Source organism: Lasioglossum baleicum, chromosome 6, assembly GCF_051020765.1.
Source record: "Lasioglossum baleicum chromosome 6, iyLasBale1, whole genome shotgun sequence".
In the NCBI taxonomy this organism is placed as follows: Eukaryota; Metazoa; Arthropoda; class Insecta; order Hymenoptera; family Halictidae; genus Lasioglossum; species Lasioglossum baleicum.
The window spans coordinates 10,295,062-10,322,549 of NC_134934.1; the positions used below are offsets into that span (position 1 = coordinate 10,295,062).

General features: G+C 44.5%; 2 protein-coding genes across 8 annotated transcripts; both read left to right on the forward strand.

The window, feature by feature from the left end:
• Positions 1–701: 701 nt before the first annotated feature.
• On the forward strand, positions 702–25,313 carry LOC143210028 (uncharacterized). 7 transcript variants are annotated; one of them, XM_076426456.1, is made up of 12 exons: positions 5,003–6,453; positions 7,257–7,367; positions 9,333–9,484; positions 10,275–10,341; positions 11,246–11,490; positions 12,493–12,808; positions 17,778–18,246; positions 20,228–20,533; positions 21,330–21,388; positions 22,604–22,776; positions 23,756–23,918; positions 24,661–25,124. In XM_076426456.1, exons 2-12 carry the CDS (start codon positions 7,269–7,271, stop codon positions 24,715–24,717), a joined length of 2,106 nt encoding a protein of 701 aa, XP_076282571.1. In that variant the 5' UTR covers positions 5,003–6,453; positions 7,257–7,268; the 3' UTR covers positions 24,718–25,124. The 7 variants fall into 7 exon arrangements, 5 of the variants coding, with proteins under 5 accessions (XP_076282570.1, XP_076282569.1, XP_076282571.1 ...); XM_076426457.1 differs by lacking the exon at positions 23,756–23,918 and having other exon boundaries at positions 24,661–25,313; XR_013009177.1 differs by lacking the exons at positions 21,330–21,388; positions 23,756–23,918.
• LOC143210032 (gastrulation defective protein 1 homolog) lies at positions 1,125–4,859 on the forward strand. Its single transcript, XM_076426469.1, has 2 exons — positions 1,125–2,295; positions 2,664–4,859. The coding sequence occupies exon 2, from the start codon at positions 2,677–2,679 to the stop codon at positions 4,666–4,668; it is 1,992 nt and encodes a 663-aa protein (XP_076282584.1). The 5' UTR covers positions 1,125–2,295; positions 2,664–2,676; the 3' UTR covers positions 4,669–4,859.
• Positions 25,314–27,488: the final 2,175 nt, after the last annotated feature.

Genomic DNA, 27,488 nt, shown 5'->3' on the forward strand with positions numbered 1-27,488 from the left:
GAAGCATAATTTTTTAGGAAAATCAACAATTCCTATTTCAAATTTTATACGAGACACATCAGTTTGTAATTTCAAAACATTTCATAAACGAGAATTATTACCTTTCACTTTTTTATACATAAATGTCCCAAGAATCGATCTGGACAGAAATATTTTGAAAAGACTTTACTTTTTTGAATAAATTAATGCGTGCGAATGTTCATGGTTTAAAAGTTATTCTATATTTCGAGTTTTATTGTCTATTTTTACGAAAAAATTACATGGCAAGGTGGTCAAGGGAGTGCTCGTTAACATCATTAGAAAAAGGAATTGTTATAAACATTAAACAGCCAGATATAATAAATTTATCTGTGAATTGTATCGAATAAATGAATGCGTGCGAATGTTATGGTTTAAAAGTTATTCCGTATCACGAAAACTATTAGCCACTTTGACTAAAAAATTAGGTGGTCAGATAGCCAAGGGATTGCTTGTGGACATCGCTGTAAAATAGAATTGTGATAAACATTAACCAGCTGGAAATAATAAATTTTTCAATAATTGTCACGGCGATCGACATCGATCGATATTCGGCAGAGTGGGGGCGCCGCTCGAGCTCGGCGAGAGCTCTCCGTCAGTCAGTCAGTCGGGGCGTGGGGACCGGCGTGAGCGGACGTGCTGCGGGACCAGGAGCGCCAGGAGGACCGGAGGAACCAGAGGTGGACCAGAGGTGGACCAGAGGTGAACACCACGGCGATCGACATTGATCGATATTCGGCGGAGTGGGGGGCGCCGCTCGAGCTCGGCGAGAGCTCTCCGTCAGTCAGTCAGTCGGGGCGGGGGGACCGGCGTGAGCGGACGTGCTGCGGGACCAGGAGCGCCAGGAGGACCGGAGGAACCAGAGGTGGACCAGAGGTGAACACCACGGCGATCGACATCGATCGATATTCGGCGGAGTGGGGGGCGCCGCTCGAGCTCGGCGAGAGCTCTCCGTCAGTCAGTCAGTCGGGGCGGGGGGACCGGCGTGAGCGGACGTGCTGCAGGACCAGGAGCGCCAGGAGGACCGGAGGAACCAGAGGTGGACCAGAGGTGGACCAGAGGTGAACACCACGGCGATCGACATTGATCGATATTCCTATACCTATTGTCTTTCACAACATTTTGCAATTTTACCTTCCTTCAGATCAAAATATGTATATGTATTATCCAAGCTGATTTGCCCCGGGCGTGAACAATGTCATATATCGTCTGGTTCTATTTAGGTAAAGAGACGGGCTAGTATTTCGTCGGTGATAATATTATAAGGCAATTACAGAATGGGTAAATACTATATCATTCTTCTTCTACTTGACGAGTATCTCGTCGTTGGTAGAACTTTTAGCGATGTGGTATTTCAGATCACTGTAAGTTCCACGTTATCCCCGCGCCCGGTTACCGGTCCCGCTGAATAACACAGGGGCTGGCAGTCTTTAATAGTATCTCGTCTGTGCCAAAACATCGTCTGAAATATGGCGGAAAATGTAACATTCAATAATAATCGATATGGTTTCGTGATAATTCGCATTCTCACTATGCGCTTACCAACATACAGCATTTGATTTTTATTTATTATATAGATGTATATCTACAATTATCTTTATCAGTACAATATTAATAAACATAAATATGAAATTTTCATAATTAATTGTAATTGAAGTGGAGATGCCATCTGTCGTTCAACTCTAGTGTTTCACCTGTTTAGTGTCAGCAAATCGGCACCAGATGTTGCTGTTGAAATCTACAAAGTTTTTGAGAATTTTGCCACAACGTCGAACGGCGCTGTTTTCAGATATTGCAAAGCAAATAAATCTTGCCGGGACTTGTATCACATGTAATGGCGAAAACGGTAAAAATCATTCGTGCCTATTAATAAGAAAGGGTTACTACCATGCCAGACTGTGCCAGACCAGTGATGGGATTGTTTGTTGTTGGCGCTTTTCGCGTGCATGCGCGAGTTTCGTCAGGGCCGTGTCTACGTCTACGTCCGAAAGTGGGGAAGTACTGGGGGGAAAGTAGTAGGCGGGAAATTAGCAGGGCGACCAAGGTACCCGATCTGACCCGATCTTCGTACTGGCTCTTTGTCTTTCTTCTGTCGCCTGTCTGTCGCTGTCGCTGGTTACTATCGAATTATACGAATAACAGAAACATCTCGAACGGATATTGTGATGAACGTAAATACACTTTAGCTCACTGTAAAATGTCAACACGGCAGAGTGTTGAATTGTACGAACTGATTGGTTGATACTCGAAGTATTATAGCGGACTGAAGTAAACAAGGTAACATAACCTCTATATATGTTTACATGTTGCATTTCTGTTTAGCTATTCTCAGTAAAATATTCAGTAATTCTTTTCTTCTAGATAGAAGTGACCGTATTATCGATAACTAGACTCCGGATGTTTATGCAAAGCAAAAAGTTTCTGCATCAATTGCAAGATGCAGGAGCTATTTAAATATAAATTTACGTTCTTCATTAATAATTTTAATGTGGTGAAAATAATATATTAATACTCGTAAAGTCTTTCAATATTTTCACTGTTTTAAATTGCACTTGCTCATTTTCGTTATAAATGCATAAGATCCGAAGTCTACAGATAACGAACGAAATCATTATGTTTAACATCGTGTTTATAAAACATTGCAGATAACCAGGAAACATGACTACAAAAAAGGTGATAACGTTTGGAAAAATCAGCAAGGATTTAAATCAGCAGCAAGCTTCTCAGAACAGAGAAAATGTGATCTCCGGATTCGGCACATTCGGTAAGAAATTACCAGAATCGAATGTAATCAAGATGAACGAGATCAAGCCGGAGGACGAGGAGGAGACGCATAACTTGAAGGAAATTATGGGAATAACTGGCTTTGGTAAAAAAGCCAAATCGTTTGACGTGCAGGAAATGCTAGACAACATTACGAAAACTATTCACAGCAGCAAAGTGGCTGGCAACAAGAAAGATAAGAAAAGCACAGAAGTTGCAGATAAGTCCACGGAGGAAGAACCTAAGATCGACAACAAAAATGAGGAAGATAGCGAGGATGAGGATGAGGACGAGGATGATTTAATTGGACCTCCGATTCCCACCGATCTTCAAAGCACGCTATCATCGGAGAAAACATCGAAAACTAAGGAAAACGAGGATGAGAGTGACGAAGAAGAGGAGGAGTCCGATACAGAGGAAACTGAGTTACGAGATAAGATTCCATGCAACCACGAAGTAGCGATGACACACGGAACGAAAGCAGTGACAGCTATTGCGGCGGATCCCTCTGGAGCGAGATTGGCATCGGGTTCTATTGATTACGATGTCTGTTTCTGGGACTTTGCTGGTATGGATTCGTCGATGAGGAGTTTCAGAACTTTGCAGCCTTGCGAGAACCATCCTATCAAATGTTTGCAGTATTCTATGACTGGCGACGTGATATTAGTAATTTCAGGTTCGGCGCAAGCGAAAGTTCTGGACCGCGATGGTTTTGAGAAGTGTGAAACGGTGAAAGGTGATCAGTACATAACAGACATGGCACGTACGAAGGGTCACACAGCAGGATTGAACTGTGGCTGTTGGCACCCTTTCACGAAGGAAGAATACATGACCTGTTCGCAAGACAGCACCTGCAGGATATGGATCTTGTACAGGCCACGTGCTCACAAATATCTGATCAAATGCAGGGCGCAGAACGGTGTGAAAACTATTCCAACCACTTGCGGTTACAGTCGCGAGGGCACAGTGGTTGCTTGCGGTTGCGTGGACGGTTCGATACAGATGTGGGATCACAGGAAGAATTTTGTGAATCCGTCGTTAATCCAGAGAAACGCCCACGCGCAAGGTTGCGAGATATCGAGCTTGAGCTTCTCGTATCTTGGACACATGCTGGCAACGAGAAGCTGCGACGATACGCTGAAACTTTGGGACTTGAGAGCGTTCAAATCTCCAGTTTTCTCGGCTGAGAACCTGTACTCTCGCTACGACACGACCGACTGTATGTTCAATCCGGACGACTCGATCGTGATCACTGGAGAGTCGTTGAACAGGGGCCAGAGCACGGGTAGAGTGTTGTTCTACGACACGAAGACGTTCGAGTTGGTCAACGAGATAGACGTGACAAACTCGCACGTGATTAAAACGCTGTGGCACCCGAAGTTGAATCAGGTGTTCGTCGGCTGCGGAAACGGAATCGTGAAAGTCTACTACGACTCGAAGAAGAGTTTGAGGGGAGCGAAACTGTGCGTGGTGAAGACGCACATGAAACAGAAGCATATCGAGGTTATGTCCACGCAGCAGATCATCACGCCGCACGCTCTCCCGCTGTTCAGACAAGACAGACCGAAATCCGTGCGCAAGCAGATGGAGAAGGATCGCTTGGACCCGGTGAAGTCGCGAAGACCGGATCTACCGATCACGTCCGGTCAGGGAGGAAGAGTCGCCTCCTCCGGAGGAACGCTCAGCTCCTATGTAATCCGTAATTTAGGTCTGAGCAAGAGGATAGAGGACGATCAAGATCCTCGAGAGGCGATCCTGAAATACGCTAAAGTGGCCGAAGAGAATCCATACTGGATCGCCCCGGCGTATAAGAAGACACAACCGAAGACGATTTTCCAAGCGGACGAGCAAGACGGTCCGTCCGGAGCGAAGAAACCGAAAACCTGAAGCGTTCGCGCCGAATTGTTTCACTATTTGGGACATTAGGATAATATAGTTCTTAATGGTGTAAATCCGAACGATCTTCTGCTAGAGATAGTTGTCGGAGTATACGTATTCTGTAATACGTGACCGAACATAACGATGCACAGTGTCTATATGCAATTTAATCGTGGAATTACAGAGGAATTATTTAAGACTATGTTCTGGATGCTGTTTATTTGTTCCTTTTACTTGGGCCTAGCAGACTAAGATTGGTCCAGCGGCCCCACCCACAATTTTTATTGATATTATGTGGAAAACAATGGTTTTAGGTTAGCTTTAGGTTGAAAGATAACCCCGTAAAATTTTAAGTCGCTAACCCTTCGTATAAGGATGATATGAGGGTAAATACCCTTAACTGTATCATTTTTTTCCTCGGTTGTTAATTAAGATATTCAGATAAGAAAAAAACGAAAATACTCGAACTTACCTCCTTCATATCATACATTTTTCTCACCATCGTGATCAAATTATTAAGGGTAGAAAAAAATCGTTAAATTTTTTAGGGGTGGGAATTGCAAGCAACCCTTCGAGTGATCACTTCCAAAAAATTCAAGAACAATGTTCTGTTGCTTATCTAACGTATAAAAAAGTTTCAAGATGGTCGGATTGGTGGAACATAGATAAATATTGAAAAACAAATAAAATTACGTCGTTATAATGGTATAATGTACAGTGCAGTGTTTCTTATCAGGATATTAAGTCCCTTCTTGATCAATTATTTCTTTTTAAACGCGACGCGTAACATTACATAATTAGTATATAGTTTTATATGCGGTTATATTATACATATTCCGGGGTTTGTCTCAGACCACCCCTACCACCCATTTATAATCTAGAAAATAGGTTATTTTCAAAAATTCAAAGTGTTTCTTTTATAAATCAGATGCGCTGTATCAAATGGTGATATTTCTAACTTCCGGTTTCGGCCGGAAATAGGTGATTGAGACCGGAAGTTACATTTTTCAAATGGAACGTGATATTTTTTATTACGGATTCGGATTCTATTGCTGCTAGTCCCTTTACAGTTCGAACACGTACGTTTTACGATCGCGGGACAACTTGTTCTCCAGCGTTAGCTAGGGAGAAGGTCGACCCTGTTGGAACATCGTATTACCAATTTTTTGGAAATCAAATAATGTTCTTTTAAATACTTGTCCGCCATGTTGGATCGGACATTCTGGTTTATGAAATTAGTTCGGAATCGGGGTGAACGGCTCCGAAGACTTTCAATCACGAATTATCCATGAAATCCAGGAGCGTCTCGAGGTTTTGGCGATTTGGGACCACTGGTGCGACGGGATGAACGTTGATCGGCGCGGGCAAGAGGCGCGGTATGGCGAAGCGAAACGTATCCGTTGGTAGGACGAGGAGGAAATCGAGGACCCGAATCTAAATAAATCGATCAGTAAATAGATCGAGCCTGCTTCCTGCTGTTTTCCGATTGGATAGCAAAGGGAGCATTAGAGGAGGGTTGCTGGGGGGAGAAGGGGTCGTGTATTTGTGGCGTTCGAGACGGCAGTTGCGATCGCCTTCTGGCAAACTTTATCGTGACACCGTTTCGTGCGTGTTCGAGAGTCGGCCGGTTCGTACGATTGGGTCCGTTTCCGCCGTAACCGATCCGACTCGGTGTTTCGCGCTCGATGATTCTTGTGACACAGTAATTTTTTCCCTCGGTGTGTGCAAATTACCCTGTGCAATTGTCCTGGTGCATCGTTCCCCCGCGACGATCCCTCGCGCCGATACTTACTGGCAAGTAATCAGGAGTAACCGACGGCAAGAGAGAGAGAGAGTAAGAGAAAGAGCAAGAAAGCGAGAGAGATAGAATGAAGTAAAGAGAGAAAGAGATGGATAGAGCCGAAATCATTGAGAAAATTCGCGCACCGCTCGACTATATTCGTTTCGTGCGACGCGTGCGGCCACTTCCGCGTACATACTATGAATTCCTCGCGGCCGCCGCCGCGTACCATCGCCTTTTTGCTCTCGCTTCTCTTTTATGATCTTTTGCCATCGATCCCCTCGATAGAAACAGCGTTCTCGCCGCGATACACCGCAGTCGAGAACCGATCTCCCGAAAAAGCATAGCCCTCGAGTACGAAAAATCTCATTTCGCAAATTCGTCCTTCGTCCGTCGAATTCGAATCACTTCTATTTCCGAGCAGCGTGAAATATAAACTCCTCTCCGAGTGTTATAGCTGCAACGGAATAAAAAAAAAAAGAGTCGGAAGCCGCCGCGCGAGAGAGGCGGATGACCGCGAAATCGCGCGATCCATCGATCGTGCGCCAAGATCGAGGCTCCCGGGTTCGAATAGCGCGGCTCGGGAGCGCCACGCGCGCGGTATTTAGTGCGTTTGTGATTCGAGGAAACACAAGCTCGTAAATAAACCTCGTAACTTAAGCCCGCACCCAATTCCGATTCTCTCGCGTTACATAATCGGTTCGATTCGAATCGAATCGAATCCCCACCGTCGGGATCGCGGATAATCCGCCGGAGATAGAATCGTCGTGACTGTATACGTTACCATGGGCTTTTTCGCGATCATGCGATTTTACAGATGTAGAACACCATGGCTATCAGCATCAAGTTCACGAAATTCGACAACACACCATGGGGATTTCGTTTGGCGGGCGGGAGCGACTTCCCGCAGCCACTGACTGTCATCAGGGTACGTACTTCTCCGTTCATCATCGATCTCACTTTGTTCCGAGTGTATTCTTCATTGATATTTCTGCGATTGTCGGGAAGAACGCCGCATGTCATATACTTTCACTTTCGAGATATGTATTGCCGTTTGAAGTTCTGACCACTAATGCTTTGACATACAGTAGCAGACAGAAGTTTAAGACGACTATCTTTTCAGTAGATTATCGTGTTTTATTAGAGATGTTAAACGTCGAACAATCCTCAATTGTTCTTAATATTTACACATATATCCGCACTCTATCTACAAACAACCTAGAGTCTTTCAAAACATAAACAGCGTTTGGCAAAATGCGCATGAATCTTTCAATGCTGTATTTGCTGCGGACATTAAATTAAAACATACATATTTATGAAAAAAGTCAATAGAAGTAACAATAATTTCTTTAAAATATTCACGTGCATAAGGTATCATAGCCTCTTTCCTAGTGTCCAGATATTGAAACCTGTCCATAATGCCATTAATTTTTCGAATTACATGGTCCTGGACCGTTTCGCGAGAACGATGCCCACACCATTACACAACCACCACCGTGCTTGAGTGTTCCTACGGTGTAGTTTGGATTAAGATCTTCACCTTTGACACTTGCGAGCAATTGGGAACTATTAGACGTTTAGCATCTCTAATAAAATGCGATAATCTACTGGAAAGATAGTCGTCCTAAACGTTTGGCCGCTACTGTAGGACATCAGTTAAATTGCATTATTTTTTTCAGCCTTTCGAATTTGTTTTCATGGCTTTTGTTCTGATACAGACGTAATCCTCTCTATACTATAAATCTGAATTAAATGCATGAACTGAAATTTTTTAAAAATGTGACATGCGGCGTTTTTCACGGCCATATCACAGACATATAACTTAATTAATGCATAAACTCAAATTTTTGAGATTATGACATGTGGCGTTCTTTGTTGTAACCAAAGATTTTCGCGGTGAACACACAGTTTCGAACCTGGATCGTGTTACGACGTCGCAGATACTTTCAAAAACTAACAACACCGCGTTACCCTGACCGGCGGCCGCATGAATGCGCACTAGCTCGGCTGGTTGCATGCTATCCGGGGCCGGTGTCGCATCGGTAAAGTGGGGATTTTTTCGTCTTCTCGTGACAGGCTCTACGTTATCGATTGCGCGAGGTACGCGGGAATTCTTGCGAGATTTTAAACGAGTTTCATAGTTTGAATTTACCCGCGTTTCAAACATACGTTCTACAGACTGTTTCATTAGTTGCGGACATCGACAATTTTATATTCAAAGAAAAACTTTATGTATAATTAAGAGAAACTTGACCATTTTGTTCTGAATACCAAAAAGCAGTAAATTATTAATTTCGAAGATCTATTTTGACCTAGAATTAAATCTCGATTCAATTACCGAATTCATGAGACTGTTTCATTAGTTGCGGGCATCGAAAATTTTATATTCGAAGAAAAACTTTATATAATTTCGTTCTGAATATACCAGAAATCAGTTGATCGTTAATTTCGGAGATCTATTTTGATTTAGAATCAAATCCCGATTTAATTACCGAATTTATGAGACTGTTTCATTCGTTGCGGACATCGAAAATTTTATATTCGAAGAAAAGCTTTATGTATAATTAAAAGAAATTTAAACCTTTCGTTCTGAATACCAAAAAGCGTTAATTTCGAGGATCAATTTTGACCTAGAACCAAAATCCCGATTTAATTACTGAATTTATGAGACTGACAGGACTACAAAAAGTAACTCCAACAAGATAATTGAAAAAATTGTTAAAACTATAATGCCAAGAACGGTGAAAAAACCGAAAAACGAACGAGGGCAATGTGAAGGAGAGAAGACGAAGAAAGACCCATTCAACTATTCCCCGTTGTTTGATCGTTCCAAATAGTTTTTCAATAGTTTACGATGAAACAGCTTCGAACGTAAATGAAACGTGTTTGGCAGGTGACAGAGGGGAGTCTCGCAGAATGCATGGGTTTGAAGGTCGGCGACGTCGTGGTCAGATTAAACGACCAGCCGATCGGCAGCTTGACCCACGGTCAGGCGCACGAAGAGTTGATGCGAGCAGGCAATAATTTCGCTCTGGGTATACAGCGGTGAGTAACTTCGAAACCGCAAACAATGTCCTCGGGAATTCTGAATGATTGTCGAGAGGAGCTACCGGAAGCTGTTCGCCGAATCGATAGTGACGCAACAACAACGACGATCCTCTCGTCCCAATGTCAACGACACGTTGCGCATCGGTCCGCTTGGACCGTGAAGCTTAACTTGAACTACTTTAGCTCGCGAGAGAGAATTTTCTCGGATGATTCACCCGTGCGACTATATCACCAATTTATCTACGACGTCCGTCGTATACGACCGCGGAGCGTCGCAAATATAAAATTCCATCGCGTGTTCTCGACGAATAATTTAACCGATATTCGACCGAGACGACACGCCGGAATATTTCGTTTCCGCGGATTGACGATCTTCGAGAATGTGGTCGCGGTGGCCCTGTACGGCTTCGTATATTATAATAATACGTCGGGGCCAGAGTATCCCGGCGTTACGGGCAACGTGAGGCAACGGGATTGCAACACTTATAAATAGGTGACCCAGAATGAAATCTGTTTATCATTGGTCGGCGATTTTATTGCTGGCATTTACTCGTCGCGCGTTTGTTCCCCGATCCCACTCATTACCGTTTCGCGCGTGAACCGGCTCGTAGTCGGCCAGGCTCGCCGACAAAACCGAGTTAAAATCGTCGTCGCCCGCTCCCAATTCCAAAGTATTCGGCTCTCTCTTCTCCGCGCGAAAACGTAAAAACACGATCGAACGCCAAGGTAAAAGCGAAGTCGCTTCTCCCATCGATTCAGCCATTAATCGACGCGATTCTTGCCGCAGAGAAGGAGATCCACATAAGGCTCTGGAGGGGCTGTCCGACGACAACATCGTCCCGTACAAGATTCCCGTATGTACTCTTTCTCGTCAGCTGTTCGCGCTGTTCGCGCTGTGCTCGTTGCTCGATCCCCTAACTCGACAAACATAAGATTGGAGATCTATCCTCCCTCGCGAGCCGAAAATCACGCAGCTGCGACGAGATCGTTGTTGTCCGATCGCGATAAACAAACAAAGCGGGTCCCGTTCGAATTGACAACACGATCTCATTCGCGCGCGCGCGACGCTCAATTAGGGCAGGGTTTCACAAAAACTTTTTCTGGGATGGAGCACTTGAATTTTGACGGAGACAGCGGATTTGACGCGTTTATGACGAAAATGAGTAGGCGTAATTTCGAACGGTAACTTTGAAAGAGCTGTTATATTATTTTCGAACGGTTAAACGTATTAAAAGAAAGAAAATACATTTCTATTCCGCTCCAGTTTGTTGCAATGCAGGTAGACAATGTTTATTTTGCATAAAGATCCGCTTTCTAATGGCCAGACTGTAAAATAAAAAATGTCTGCAATGATTGCAAGAGACAGGAATCAAATAAAAAATGTCCGCAATGATTGGAAGATACAGGAGCCAAATAAAATTGTTTATTTAGCATAATTTCCTTATTAAGTTGGAACTTAGACACTGGTGTTCTTAAATCTTTTTTATATGGCCACTGCTTTAAGCTGTGCGTGCCCATTTTCGTCACAAATGCATAAAATCCGCGGTCTAGCGATGACACATAATCATGAACGTAATGAATTATTCATACTTGAAATTAATGTAGAAGCTTGATAGTTTCCCGCGAAGCACAGTTCGGTAAACCCTGAATTAGGGCATAGAGTAACGGGTTAAGAATAATCTCGAGCACTCTCGGTCCTTGCCTAGTCGAAACCCAGTTTCGACGAGACCGTTGATGAGCAGCTGGTTCGTTTGTTAGCTAGCGGAACTGCCGCCGGTATTCCCGGAGCAGATCTTGAAGGAGGAGACGGTGATCGAGCAGTACGAGGAGACCACGTACGAGGAGACGACCACGGAGGAAGCCAAGCCAGAAGTGGAACCGCTCCCGGACAAGCCAAAAGACGAGAACAGCGAGATCGTGCCTAATCAGAATCTTACGGACGACGAGATCGCTCAGTTGATTCTCGAGGAAGAGGAGCTTCTCGACGAGAAGGGTGTTTTGGGGTAGAGATCCGTCGTTCCTATCGTTTCCCCTGTTTCACCTTGTTTGTTCACGCTAAAACCGCTTTCACCCGAACGAAACGCTCGAGCTGATCGACCGTGTTCGGTGAATCGATTAACGTTTCATATGTTTGAATCGTTTCATATGCAGTGGGTGTATAAAGTATTCGTACTCCTTTCGAGAATGATTTTTATTTTTATTTTACATTTTGATGAGATTATAACAGAGACGTAGTAAATTTCCGACGGTATTGCGACGTTTCATATCGAAAACAAACGCCGTGGTAAAATGTCAAAAATAAAGGTTCGACGGAGAATCTCGGTGTAACGGTTCTTTCGCTTGGTAAACAAACATTATAGTATGATAATACGTAAATAGTAACTTTTGTAAACACCGCACGGAGCTTTGGTTAGATTCCAACATATTTAATATTGCAAACAATATTTTGAACAATGGGAAACCATTCTTTAGTGGGGACTCTGAGTCACCAGTCGAGTGTAAATTCAATCGAAATCCTTATCTATACAATCATCCAATCCGAAAGCTCGTGTCCGATTCAGAAAATAAAACATAAGCTATTAGGCACGTTTTAAAATAACAGTCTTGTCAATTAATTATACATAAGTACAGTCACACCACCATGTTCTACAAATGTCTTTCAAAGTTCTATAAGCTGCTGGACTCCTTTTTAAAAAACAACTTGAGGTCCCTGAATAGCGAGTACGAACTTCCGCAAGCATTCAAAAACAGAATCCTATTAATTTTTAATAAAAGACAGAAGTGCTTTTCGGTTGAAAAATGTGAAAAACTAAATTATTTCTTTTTCTACTGAACGTCGATCACATTTTTGTTTCCTTTCTAACAGAAATTTGTTCAGAACTGTACCAACTTGTACACCCGCTGTATTCCACAGCATTTCACTTCCAGATGCTCTAACAGGTTTTGCTTGTTTCTATTTGCTTTTTACGATGAATCTGCAACTGATCCGTACGGTCGCGTTCCAGGGTGAACTTCAAGAAGCTGCGGCCGCGTGCGACGGTGTTGAGGCAGTCGAAGGTGATCGAGGAGTTGCAGAACATCGCGACAGCGGAGCCGCCGTTGGTGGAACAGCTGAAACGCACCTCGGTCTTCCTGCAGAAGCCGCAGCGACCGATACCGCAGCCGCGCAAGAAGGAGGAGGATCCGGTCGAGGAGGTCGAGGTCGAGTCCTACCGTGTGGTGATCACGAAGCAGAAGAAGAGGAGCGTGACCGACCGTCTTCTGGAGAAGGGCTTGCTCAAGCCGGAAGAGCGAAAGACCCCGGAGCCCCGGACCCCCGAGGTAATCATGGCCGGTTGCGAAACGGTGGCGCTGATCGAGCAGACGATCGTTCCCGCGAGTTCTCTCGAGGACGAGTCGTGCTCTGCGTGTCCTCTCGAGCAGCTCGAGCAGTTCTCCTCGAAGTCGTTCTCCTCGGCTTCACCGGAATTGGTCGAGTCCGTCGAGCCGGAAGCTCTGGTGGTGTTGTGCTCGGAGGTTGCGCCGGCGCAGCCGTCGAGACGCAGGGAGAACGTGACGATAACACGGCGGCCATCGAGCAAACGAAAGCCGAAGGGGTTCTACACGAGGGGCCACTATTTCCGGCGCTGTCTCTTCGGGAAAAAGAGCCTCTCGGAACCGAGGAGACCGAGCAGAGTCAGGTCCTCGTTGAAAGACTACCCTCCGCGGGACGTTGCGGAGGATGTGTCGGGGGGTTTCGAACAGCTGGAAGATTCGTCGCGCCGCGGTAGCATCGAGAGATCGGCGAGGTACAGGGTGAAGGGTCGTTACCTCGAGACGTACCTGAAGCGCGAGGACAATTGGATGAGGCGGATGGTCGACGGGCTGATCGAGAAGCCGGACAGCTTCTCCTCGAGCAAGCTGTTCGACAGGCTCGTGGCGGGCAAGGAGGTCTCCTGGCGAAGGACCCGCTACGCGGAGAAGATCCTCGCGCGTAGCGTCGCGTTCGTCGCGATTCGTCTTCGCTCGGACGTTCTAGCTTACCTCGAGCGGGGTGGGTCCGTGGATGCTTTGAATCCCAGCTTCGGCCGGATCCGCAAGCGATTTTATCTGAAGGGTCGCTACTTCCAGCGAATCTTCTGGCGGAATGTGGTCCGCTTGATCAACTATCTAAAGGGCGTCTCATCAACGAGAGACTTGCCGCGTCGCGACCGGAGGAGGAGCTCCGCGATGATCAGAATGAAGGGTCGTTACGTGGAGAAGTGTCTGTTCGCACGCGCCGCGACCCGTCCTCCTTCCGTCGCCGTCTCCTCCAAGAGGAAGCTGCTCGCTCGAGCTCGCTACGCCGAGCGCATCCTGAAGAAACACTTCGAGTCGCTCGGCTTGATCGTCGGCTACCTCCGTGCCCAAATCCTCCGAGCTAGTTCCGATTCCTCGCTCGCTTCGCAGCATTCGCGAGACGATCGCGACTCGTTCTCCGAGCTGGTCCGCTCTTCGAAGGATTTCATCTCGACCGAGGTGTTCCATCGCGGCAGCAGGCGTCTCTCGAGATCCTCCTGCCGCAACAGCGTCTCCGAACCGAGCGCGTTCGCTCTTCTACGAGACTTTGTCCTCGATCGCCTACCGAACAAACTCACCGGTCGAACCGTCGAGTCTGCCGCGATCGCCGAGAAGAAAGCCACCAGCCTCGATGTGGACCGCGACGGTCGCAGGTTGTCTTTCGTCCCGACGATCCTCTACGAGGGCCTGACGAACCGCATCGGCGTCGATTTCACCAGGCTGGTGGCGTACGCCTTCGTACCCTGCACCTCCATCATCTTGCTTTACATGTACAAGTGAGGCGCTCTCGATTCTCGCTCGATTCCTGATCGCGTGACCGGTCGCACGGGGAATCCCAGGTTTACCGATCATCCACCAGAGGTGTGCGAGAAGCCGATGGTCGTCGGGACTAAGGCTCTCAGACTTCAGTCATTTCAAATAAAATGATTCATTCGAGGCAGTCATTTTTCTTTTTAAAAAATAGTATTTTATTCGAAGAATATTGAAAGTAACACATCACTCATAAAGGCTCCAGTCTAACTAAGAAAAGCAAATTTTTTTTAGCAATTCCACTTTATTCATCGACGTACTCTCCTTCAAGAGTGATGCATTCGTTCTAACGCTTCTCTAACTTTTCGATGACCTTTACGTAAAACGATTTGTCTTTGCTCTCAAAATAAGCCTCAGTTTCGGCAATCACTTCTTCATTTGAGCGAAATTTCTTCCCCTGGAGCATCTTTTTCATGTCTGCGAAAAGCCAGTAGTCGCTGGGCGCCAAATCTGGACAGTACGGTGGGTGGGGAAGCAATTCAAAGCGTAATTCGTCCAATTTAACCATTGTTTTCGTCGCGCTCCGAATCGTCGACGCGTTGTTGTTTCTGGTCCGGTGTGAGCAAACGCATGCCCAAATTTTCATGTAAAATTGTAAAGGCACTGCCTTCTGATATCTTCAAGATGTCAGCTATCTCACGCAAAATTATTTTGTGGACATTTTTTATGTTTTCCGGAACAACTGCCGATTTTCGGCGACCAGAGCGTTCAGCATCATCGGTGCTTGTACGCGACCGCGTTTAAATTCAGCATACCAGTGAATAATAGTTGATTTCCCTGGTGCAGAGTCCCCGTAATGCTTATCAAGTCACTGTTTGGCTTCAACAGTATTTTTCCCCATCAAAAAACAGTGTTTAATCAACACACGAAATTCCTTTCTATCCATTGTCTTGAAAATTACAAAACTGGGCTCACTAAAACGACTGTAACCTCTAAACTAACGGTCAGAATGCCATGAAATTTTGACACGTACTGTTTGAAGGTTAGTACTACCCGGAAATCACGTGGGTCTGTCAACAATATTGCCATATATGTGTCAGACCGGGGACTTATTGAGTGATGTGTTATTTGTATTTCAATTTATGTTCAATTTAAATTTTTTAAAATTGAAATTATATTTATATCATTGCTGAAAATAATGGTTCGAATTCACAATACATTTGCGAGTGTAAATCGTTTCTTAACGGTAGGATAGACCAAAGAGGATTATAATCTTAAATTATTAGAATCTAATCTTAGAATCTAATCCTCTTTGGGATAGACTGTATATGTTTATGCGGTTTCTCAGAGTATTATAACGATGGAAAAAGTAAAATATTTGATTTCGCGTTTCTGATTGCTAAAATAGAAATATTTTATTTTGTGGATCTTGATTAAAATACTATTGTCTTTGAGCAAAATCAAATCGAAAATATGATATACTATTCGAAATATTTGTTTCGTCAAATAATGCCCACCTCTGGTTGCAGGCTGCCCTCAAACGCATAGGAACGGGGCTGCAAAACGTTGCTCGTTGCTCGTAACGTGTGTTGTTGTTGTATCTTCTTGTTCAGTGTAACCGTTAACGTGTTTACTCGTAGCTAGAGGCAACCGTACTTGCTCCGGGAGCCGAGAGCGAAGGGTGTTTCTTGTTCGTTTCTAACATTAGCAATAACATCGATCCTTCGCGCGGTCCGGCAAGTATGCGTTGTATAATCGTAGCGCAGTAATTCTCATAGCTGACTTGATTCCGCGTCTAGTCTGAACGAGCGCGGAGTAGAACTCCTCGAATTGTCGGATCGATGCATGTACAATGTCTGTCTCTCACACCACGCACACACACTGTCAATGTACGCACACGAATGGATTGTCGAGAAATGAAAAAAAAAGAAAGAAAAAGTACGTAGTACGTTCTGAATAAAATGCATATGTCTGGTTGCATCCAGTGCCACAGAATCTCGATAAACCCCTAAACGACTACCGATCGAAGCTGCTGTTTTGGGACGCAGCTCTTTGGACACGACCATCTATCCCGATATCCCGTCCGATTTTCCGGGAACGAACCCGAATGCACCAGTGAGTATCTCCTTTTCTCATTTTCTGCCTCGAGGAAGTATGTTCGTGGATGTTAACCGGTAGAGTCGATAATTGTCATTTCTATGTCGTGGATAATTCTCTAGAAAGCAACGGAAGTTTGTAACGGGTTGAGTGGGAGTTCGATTCGTTTGGAGCATAGACATATAGAGATAGACTGCGCCGTCTTATGGGCGAGTTGAAGCCCACAATGGCGGCGCGCGGTACAAAGAGTGAGAGAGAGAGCATTAGCCGGGGTCCACAGCGCTCTCTTTCTATATGATGTGTCGACACATCAATTAGAAAGAGAGCGCTATGGACCCCGGCTAATGCTCTCTCTCTCTCGCACGCCGCCATTGTGGGCTTCAGCGCTTCGTTCAGGCCGCGCAGTCTATCTCTATATGTCTATGGTTTGGAGAAAAATCTGATATCGACGAACAAAGGATGGAACGAGAGTTGGATGCTATCTAACAGCGTAACGAAAAGGAAATTAACCTTCAGTTACTGGCACTCGACTGTGTACAGGGCAGAGTTGTGCTAATTCAATTACGTAATTGAATTACATTGTATTTCAATTAATAGTAATTCAATTACGTGTCGCAACTGAATTATCGGGTTGTAACATAAGTTCGTAGGGTTTTTTATTAATACTTTTTATTGAATATTTTGAATTCACCCATGCTCCAAGTTTTTGAGCAAATTCCATTGTTTGAAGGTGGCGAGAGATTGTCATAGCAGTATTGCCCATCTTCTTGGCCAGCTCCATACACGTTTGGAGAAATTTTGTTACACCCTGTACATAAACTAGTTACATGTGGAACTTTATATCGCTCCAACATACATAAATTTTTATCCAATAAAATAATCGACACTATTGTTTATGCTTGAGACAGTAAACTTAAAGTATTCAGATTGCAAACACTGTATGCGAGTAATTAGAAGTTCATGCTGAAGTATTGATGCAACAGGAACAAAATTCGATTTCTCTTTATTAGAAATCTCGATCGTAATCGCCCGCGAAGTGCTCAAGCTATTAATAGATACGTGAATAAAACATGAACGATTGTTTGTGGTTAACCTAAACGAAATGAGCATACCACTCAACCCGTCGCTGGCCGTCCGCCTATATTTGCACTGAAACATCGCTGAAATAGAGAAGACTTTCGACTCGAAGGAAAAGGCAGAGTCTGTTTGAGGTCCTCGTGAGATCTGGACATTACGCGAAGAAGTGATTACCGTGGCCGAGGGCGATGCGATTGTAGGAGAGTCGAAAGCGGAGGTCGAAAAGGAAAGTTTCTGTGTGCATTTCGGTTGGTTCGAACAAACGATGGTCCCGAGAGCTTGGTGTCCACGGTGTTCGTATGTGTTGTAGCGGTTTCTCTGAATTTAGGCGACACCGTCGGCGACGCCGGAGCCTGGTTACCGATCGGATCAAGAGCGCGAGGTCGATTCGCGTCCGCAATCAAAGGCGGAGTCGTTGAAACCGGAGGGCAGTGAAGCTGAGCAGAGCCCGGAAAAGGAGACCGGCGAGCACACGACTCCCGAACCGGAAGCTGTTCGCGACGAGGAGCCGTGCAGCAACCAGCAATCGACGAGGGAGACGGTGATCGACAAGATCGAGAAGGAAATGGCAGACATCGCGTCGAAGGTCGACCGGGAGAAGATCAAGGAGCTGGTCAGCACGGAGATCGACCTTGAAAAACAGCTGGAGAACGTACAACGGCAGCTGCTCTCGTTGAAACAGCTACCGAGCGAGATCGAGAGCCACCTGAGAATCGTCTCCGAGCAACTGCAGAAAATCATGGAACTGAGCGGCGTGCAAAACGGCGCCACCAACGAGAACGCGAAGACCTCGCGAGGTAAGATCACTGGCTAACGTTACATCTCTTCGAGACGTGTACTCGCCGAGGTGCTGGCCTCGATCGGTACGTGCGGCTCTCTACCGCGGGAATATTTTCGAATTTCACAGATTTCGGTTTTTGAACCGGTGCCAAGGATGGCCCGGTCCGCGCGCGTGTCGCAAGCGCCAGCTCTCTATCGATTCTGCGTCGTTCTCGCATTTATAGCCTGCGGTTATATCTCTGTGGTTGTCGGGAACAACATGGCACGTCACATTTTCCATATTTAACTACCAGATTTACCAGGAAACAAGTCGTGAAAGTAAATTCGAAAGGCTGAATGGAGATAATGCAATTTAACCGATGTCCTATGTCATATTTTGTTATCTTTTATCGCGCGTTTTGAACCGCGTCAAAATTGACAGTCGTTCAGGATGAGGCGGCGACCGTGCGGATATGGAGGAGAGGGGCGAAGTTTTAGCTCAGTACGAAGATGAAAATCGCGCGGAAACAGCGCGGATTTGATTTCCTGCGGTTCAGAGTGGGCGGGCTCTAAGTTGTACAATCTCGAAAAACATGAAGTTAACTCTTCTGCCAACAGATGTCGCTATCGACACCTTTAACCATAGACATATAGAGATAGACTGCGCCGTCTTATGGGCGAGTTGAAGCCCACAATGGCGGCGCGCGGTACAAAGAGTGAGAGAGAGAGCATTAGCCGGGGTCCATAGCGCTCTCTTTCTAATTGATGTGTCGACACATCATATAGAAAGAGAGCGCTATGGACCCCGGCTAATGCTCTCTCTCTCTCGCACGCCGCCATTGTGGACTTCAGCGCTTCGTTCAGGCCGCGCAGTCTATCTCTATATGTCTATGCCTTTAACCCAATTAATATTTATTTATTTACTAGTTCGGACTAATACGAACATTTTTCAAAAAGAATTAGCCAAATCGGTCCAGCCGTTCTTAAGTGATGCGCTTACCAACGAACAGCATTTGATTTTTATTTATATAGATTTCTGTTTTTCCATCAAATAAATGACGCTAAGCCGTCGATAGCACAAGAACGATCTGTATCGTGGTCGCAGGGCAAACTTTGCGCTACTAAGTTTGCATCTTATATGAATTACTCAAATGAAGAAAATCATATTTACAAGGTGAACCACGAAACGTGACCTGCAGAGATCACTCCGCTATTAGCAGTCCGATCAAAAATGTTTTTATCAGGTGCAGCATGGTTTCAAGAGAGCTTTCGCGTGTGATTGTAGCAAATTTTTCGTCAACTCTTTTTCTTCGTGATTTTTCAAAGTCGCCACATTTTTTGCAAATGTACACCTATAACTTTTCTACGTCCATTTGTTACAGAATTTCAAGGCGAATTAGGTAAGCATCATAACATAAAAAGATTGCAAAAAGTTGCTTTCTTAATATTTTTCTACGAAAAATTTGCTATAATCACGTGAAAACATTTTCGATCTCTACAGGCAGGGGCTCTCCAGGCTCTAGGGGCGGGCAACCCGGACATTTGTCCGGGGCGCCATTTTGGCTGTAAGTGTGAGAAAAATATTGACGTGTTAAATACTCAATTAATAGAAAATTTGCTTTTATTAAAATTTAAATAAAATTATTAGATTTTTATTGAAAATAAAAAGTATGTACCTTTATTTAAAAAATATATATATTCTCAATGGGCGGCAATTGTGTCTTTTTGTCCGGGGCGACGTAGCCGCTAGAGCGGGCGCTGCTACTGGTCACAATTCGTGGTTAACCCTGTATGTGAAATGAAAATACTCTAGATCGGAAGAAATGATTGATTTCTGAGTTGAAATAGCTTGGAGTGTTGAAAGGGTTGAAGAAGCTTTAAAAAGACGTTGAAAATGATTATTGACGTAAGAATTGAGGGGTAGCGTTGCCACCCTTTTCAGGATTTAGACACGCTTTCCCATGGTTTCGCGATGACGTGATCGACTCGAATGTATGAATGTATTGTTCCGGTGTTTAGAGGCCGAAGAGGAGGCGAAGGAATCGGAGGACGAGCGCGAGCAGGATCACGAGGAGCAGGTGGAGCACGAGGAGGAGACGGAGGAGACCGACTTCACGGAGGACTTCTCGTACACGGCGTACTACGACGAGGAGCATCACGAGCGCGTGGTCGAGCAGACCGTGGAGGAGGACGAGGAGGACACCGAGACGCAGGAGCTCGAGGGTACGCTGTCGGTGAAGAGCGAGGAGGGCAGCAGGGTGAAGAAGTTCGTGGTCTCGTACGAGACGAAAGTTCTCAAGTCGCCGAGCCCGGCTCCGTCTCACGGTAAATCTCTTCTTATCTTTCTTTCGATCGCCGCGCCATGCGCCATGCCGCGCGCCGATTTCTTCTCCGCTCTTCTATGTATACTATATGTATACAGTAAGGAGCATAACTGATTCCACGCACTTTAAATCAGAATAACAATTTCTCTGTAAAGCTAGAAGAATTAGTTTAGTAAATGATGTCTAATAAATAAGTTGAAAAAATGCATTTGGTCGGAATTGTGAAAAACAATACTAAAATTTGATTTTTACAACATTTTTAAAATGTGTTTTGTCAACTGGTATAAATTATATACACTCTGAAAATTTCATTGAAATTGCTTAATTGGTTTACGAGTTATAAACGATCAAAAATGGTAAAACTTGCCACTTTATGGTACACTAGAAATTACCACTTTCGATCGTTTATAATTCGCAAACGAATTAACCAATTTCAATGAAATTTTCAGAGCATATATAATTTATACCAGATGACCAGACACATCCTTTAAATTTTCGTTGTTGGCCCAGCTAAAAAAGTTGTAGAAATCAATTTTTACTGTTGTTCTTCACAATTCCGTCCAAATGCATTTCTCCAACATATTTTTTACACTTCATTTGCTAAACTAATTCTTGTAGCCTTACAGAAAAATTCAAGTCGTTTGGTCCATTCATAAAAAGGTTGTTCTGATTTAAAGTGTGTGTGTGTGTGTTGTGTGTTCGCAACGAGACGGCGGCGCGCGGCGACTCGATCTATCGAGAAAACGGACCGTCTCTATCGCACAGATGATAATTATCGATTGTCGAACAACTTGTAGGAAGTTTCGAACCCGACCCAAATCTCTCGGCAAAAGATCAAGTTATTCAGGAGTTGCAGGTATTCTGGAAACCGATGTGGAATGCGTGATCATCTTGTGTACCCCGTGTCTCTCGTACCGTCCACAGCCCACCCCGTCGATTTACTACGTTTTAATCGCATCGATGTTGCCCCGTGGATTCCTCCGTAATCGTTGCTCGAACCGTACCCCCGATTTCTATTTCTTTCTCTCTCTCTTTTTCTTTATCGCTCCCCAGATATTCTTCGCGAACTCCCATCGTAAGAATTAATAGCCATCCATTAAACGTCCCCGGTGATAACGTGCGCAAACTGTCCGATCCTGGAAACCACCGATCGCTGCCCTTGAGCTCCCCAGTCCTTAACCCTTTGCGGTCCGCCGCGTTCTCGCAGTTTCACTTGACCCACGGCTACATTCGCACACATTCGTACCAGCAGCAGAGTGACACGCGTTGAACGACAGGTCGTCAAAACACTCATTTTCAGGATATGTGTAATTGACAAAGATCTACAAAACTTTTAGTGTTTTTTCAACAATTCCGATCAATTGCAATTTCTGAAAAAATTTCTTTCCACAGCCTGTAGTAAACTAATTGCTCTAGCTTCCTAAAAATGGCGAGTCTGAGGCGCATTATTCAGAACAGTTTTAACATTATTAAATTTGTCTGTATTCTATAAATTGTAAAAAGCTCAACTGTTATATATACAAGAAAACAGGTTCAATCTAATGTGCACAATATAAAAAAGATTACATAGAACAAAAATGATCTGAGTTGAAACAAATATCTCGATTCTGGAATTCTAATTGCTTCGAGTGCAAAGGGTTAAAATCGTATAGTATTGGGTTGGCAAATAATAAGTTCGTTCGGTTTTTGTGATTTATTCCAATGTAAAAAACCGAACGAACTTATTTGCCAACCCAATACAATATTAAAATAGTTATCGTCTTTTTTAGAGCGTCCTTAAACTTGTGTCCACTGCTCTACCTAGTTATTTTGGGGTGTGGGTTTTTATTCCACCTCAAAATACCGAAATTACTTTCTTGCCAAGCCAATAGTTCGCGAAGCGAAAGTATCCGTGTCACGCACGTGTATGCACGCGTACCCTAGGCACGGTGTTGGGATTCTATCCGTTTGCGTTGCAAGGAAAACGCGAATTCCTCTGGTGGTAACCCTCGTCGCGCGAGAATTCCTCGATCCCTCCGCGTGTTGTTCCCCACTGGACCAGGAGTATGACGCTAGATCTGGCATCTTGCAGCAAAGAATGCAGCAGAAAGGAAGGAAATCCTCGCAGGACCTGTGGCCGCAGGCTAAGCAGGTCGAGCTGACTCTGGGCCGCAGATGGAGGTGTCCGAACGATTTCTTCAACGACGAAATGATCGCCGAGGTTCTATCTTCCCAGGCGGAAGTTATTCGAGGCAGAGCCCTAGGGTAAGCTAAACAGTACCACCGTCCCCTAATCGGAATCCGATCCGTGATTCAATTACCTCCTTTCACTCGAAATCAGCCGCGAGCCTTGCCTGAATCATCGCCTGCTTCACCGCGAAGCGATCATTCAGCGAGGCCCGGGAAATTTTCTCATGATTCATCGATGATCGAGCCATGCCACGAATTTCTCGATCCATCTTCCGAAGTCGGACATACTCCGGGAACCGTACAATAGAATGATATAATTAGATTGCCGGATCTTTATGCAGAATCAAAATTGTCTGCATTATTTCTTCCCTTGATGATTTTAACACTTTACCTACCGGACCAAAAGAAAGCATAGAAATGTTCTTTTACATTGCAATCTTCAATGAAAGTATCTGATGACGTTATTGAGGGTGACTTGTTAGTTCACAATGAAAATTGCTGTTGCTATTCAAGGTTCCATTAAAAAGTGTTTAGCCATGAACCATACATTTTCCAAAATTATGCAATAATCACCGATTGGTAATGTGTTAGTATAGGAGGACACCTTCAATTTTTAAAATTTTCCTACAACTTTGAATTTCACCTCCCCAATTTTGCTATAAATACATAAAGATCTGCAGTTTAGTGATAATTAAGTCGGTTATATCAGCGGACTGCGGACTTTATGCGTGTCTGACAAAAATGAATCAAACATTGTTACATTATTTTCAACCTTACAAGATGATTAAAACATCTTCCATCTTCATCCATTCGATCGGCACGATCGATTTCGACAATTCTCATTTCGCATAAACACCCGCAGTCAAGTTATCAGGCGGCCAAGAAAGTTTGCGCCATTTTTTGGCACACAGAAATGTATATTCTCTCGTTTGCTCATCGAAAGCGTCGCTTTTGATTGACTAGCGAACGGTTCGATCGCGTGAAAACTTTCTTGATCGCCCGACATAGTAAAAAAACAACGCTGTGACACGAGCTGATCGATCGATCCGGGCAGAGTGAACTTCAAGAAGTACGAGAAGACCGCCCTGCCGAACTACGACCACCTGATGAACTCGAGCGTGTACAAGATGATTCATAAGATGGACAAGGAGCCGAGGAAAGGAATTCCAGCGAGACCCGCGAAAGTGAACGCCGCGGAGGACATAATCGAGAGGGTCGTACGTATTCGTTCATGTTTATGGTGCCCGCCGTAGGACGTCGCGAATCTAGCTGGACAAAATTATTCTAGCATTAATTACATATTATTAGACTGCGGATCTTTATGCAAAATAAAAATGTTTTGCATTGATTGTGGAAAGCAGGAATAATATAAAAATTTATTTGATCCCTTCACGACTTTGTTACGTTAAAAACAACATTACAGCATTCCTGAATTTTTTAAATCTTTTCCCGTTTTATATTTCACCGAACCAATTTCTTCATAAATGCATAAAGATCCGCAGTCTACATATTATACATTGATTTAATAATTTTTTACAGACGCAATATTATATAAAAATTTTTTCTTGAAAATGGTCTAAAAACAGACCGAAACGTTGAAAATTTTGTGGTAATTTGCAAAATTGCTTAGTTAGTAACATCAGATCGAACCAGTGCGCTGAAAACGTCAATATACTTTCTTAACAAATTGCCGATCGAGATAAAGGAAACAGTTAAACAACAAAAGCTTATTGTCTACCTGCTTTAAAAGCATTTTACAACACTTCTTCGAGTAAATGATCGTTGACCCCTACCAACCGTTTCATTAGAAAGAAGTCCCAATGTGTTTCGCGCTCTTCTGCGAAAATGTGATTTTTTATTTTTGTCCAGCTAGATTCGCGTTCGGCAGCACTGTGCGTCGATCCCGTGAACGGACCGTGAAACATCGTCTCACACCTGTCTCCGCTCGTCTCGTTTCAGAAATCTCCAGCGTTGAGCGTCGCGGACGACAGGAGTACTCGGAGCGTCAGCCATTAAGCCACCCGGAACCCGAACACCACCGACCACAATTCATTCTCCCGATTACCAAAGACAAAACCGAATTGACAAAGAGGAAAAGCCAAACCGAATTGACAAAGAGGAAAAACCAAACCGAATTGACAAAGAGGAAAAACCAAACCGAATTGACAAAGAGGAAAAACCAAGCCAAGAAGCAAACGCAAAAAACGCTTCGAGATCCGTAAGACAAAAGCGATGCGAACTTGTGTGCGCTGCGACCGAGAGCATCGAGCACGAGCGTAACCGTGAATGATTAGGTATGTTGCGTGCCGTATATACATACATACACACGTCTCGAACAGCAAAGCATTGTCCAAATCATTGCGAAGATTAAGCCGTTAATAAAAGGATTGAATCATTTTCGTAATACAGTCTGCTCTTTATCTCTGCCGAGCGCGAAGTCCCTGCTGCGCCTCCAGCGAAACTCTGTTACGTGTACAGAAAGAAATCTGCTGAAATTCGTCAGCATTTACGAACGTTGCTGTATCATTTCCAACATTTTATAACCGATTGACACGTTCGCTACCAGCATTTGTTTCGTTGCTTTCCGTCCTTGTTCGAAAGTTTTATTAAATGCAACGTACCCAATTTTGAATTATTAAAATAGTTTAGCAGAAGAAAGTCACAGATTCTATGAAAATTGTGCATTCTTCTATGATGTGAAACAACGAAGTGCATAAAATTTTGAATTATTAAAACAGTTTAGCAGAAGAAAGTCACAAATTCTATGAAAATTGTGCATTCTTCTATGACGTTAAACAACGAACTGCATACAATTTTGAATTATTAAAACAGTTTAGCAGAAGAAAGTCACGGATTCTCTGAAAATGATGCATTCTACAATGATTTTAAACAACGAAGAGCATAAAATCAATTGTCCTGTTTTTAAGCGAACTGTCAGATTGTGGATGTCGCATATTCGCGACGGTGGTAGCGAACAGGTTAAAGAAGCAAGAACATTCTGTTTGCCTCCGCAGAAGGTTTTCATTGTCCGCTTACGCAGCAGCTACGTTCTTGTTGAAATTCGAAGATCATTGAAATACCGACTGTATTACACGTCGAGGTGAATGGTCCCAAGAGTTAAAAAGTTAAAGAGCGTGGAGCCGACTTTCTTTTCGTACACCTAACAGATTCGAGTTTCAGCGGGAGATCCGCGGGGAATTCTGAATCACAGTGGAAGCGCGCAGTCTCATCTGGGTCACGTTTTCTGGCATCATCCCGTCGACGTAACAAGACAGCCGAATGTAGGATCCTTTCGCGGAAACGGCTACGGATATCCGAGGACGAATCTGCCTCGTGGATGAGTCGCGAGCGTGCTTTCACCTTTCCACAGTTTCCGAGTCGCCACGAACACGGTCTCTCTCTCTAGTCTACGGTGTCCCGTGTAATACCACGGTGCCCGTGTCCCATGTCCCGTGTCTCGTGTTCCGCGCGCGCGTTCCCGGGACAGGCTGAGTCACGTCTGCCTGCTGGCCAAAGAACGTTCTTTCTCTCCTCTCTCTCCCTCTTTCACTCTTCTCCGTCGTCCGAGTCGCGTCGGTTCTCTCGTGCTCTCTCTCTCGCTGCCTCCGAGAACGTGACGTCGGCCCCGAGCAATTTATGTAAAGCATTCTAGGCATGATTCACGAACTAGTTCGCGCCCTCGTGACCGCCACCGGCGCAGAAAATGCAGTCACACCACTCGACACCACGAAAATCTCGGTTCATCCGGTCCGGTGCATCGCCGTGCATCGTATCCTTCCTGCGTCCAGCGTCCGCTAAGAGTCACGGGCCCGCACACGTCCCACCGCAATCGATTAGGGCTGTTGCTTTCCGACGATGGTCGAACATCTTCAAGCTTCTAAGCTGCGAATTTCTGAACAAAGATTTCAGAAACTTCGAAGGTGATGAGTGGACTGCGGATCTTTATGCAAAATAAGAATTGTCTGCATCGATCGCAAGAATTAGGAACCGAATTGAATGTTGTTTCTTCCCTTAATGGGTTGAATAAAGAAGAAATCATATCTCGATATCTTCAATTTTTTAAAGATCCGCAGTCTAGTGATGAGAATCGAGGTTTCAATTCTTGAAACTTCGAAGGTGATGAGTAGACTTCGGATTTTATGCATTTATGGTAAAAATGAATATTCAAAATTACTATTTTGATATTACTTCCGCCTTTTTAACATGATTTCGAAAGAATATACATTTTTATCCAACTTCGGCTTTGTAGATCCGCAGTCTAGTGATGAGAATCGAATTTTCGAAGCTTCGAAATTCGTATCTCTGTGGTAAAGTTATTAGAGGTTTAAAAGAAACGGAGTTTCGAGGCTTCCACCTTCGAAATTTCGCTGCTGAGTTATTATACATTGATACAGTTACAGACACTCCTACATTTCGAAAATGATACGCTACCACAGCTAAAAGATTAATTAAGTTAGAACTTCATCCGATTCGAAGACTTCGCAACTTCGTGCACTTCGAAGAGTCGAAGCTTCGGAAAAACAACAGCCCTACAATCGATCGTAACTCCGTTCTCGACGGGGTGTTAACGGACTCGCGCATCCCACAGCCGAAGAAGAAGAAGAAACTCGGCGGGTCGAACGTCCGCGCCAAGGACACCGCGCGAGCAAGCCGAGCGAGAGCTACCCGCTAATCGATCGATCGTCCTTCCGATCGCGTCGAGAATCGCATGGGCGGATCGAGTATCCAGCAAGGTGCTTTTCTCTTCTCGATGCCAGCTGGAACAGAAAGATCGTCGTCAGATTCAG

What these genes read in the sequence shown, in the direction of transcription:
- LOC143210032 (XM_076426469.1), top strand. Translation starts at nt 2,677, where the DNA reads ATGACTACAAAAAAGGTGATAACGTTTGGAAAAATCAGCAAGGATTTA.
- LOC143210028 (XM_076426455.1), top strand. Translation starts at nt 7,269, where the DNA reads ATGGCTATCAGCATCAAGTTCACGAAATTCGACAACACACCATGGGGA. An exon ending in AGCCACTGACTGTCATCAGG is followed by an intron (nt 7,368 to 9,332) that starts GTACGTACTTCT and finishes CGTGTTTGGCAG; the next exon opens with GTGACAGAGGGGAGTCTCGC. An exon ending in GACGAGAAGGGTGTTTTGGG is followed by an intron (nt 11,491 to 12,492) that starts GTAGAGATCCGT and finishes GTCGCGTTCCAG; the next exon opens with GGTGAACTTCAAGAAGCTGC.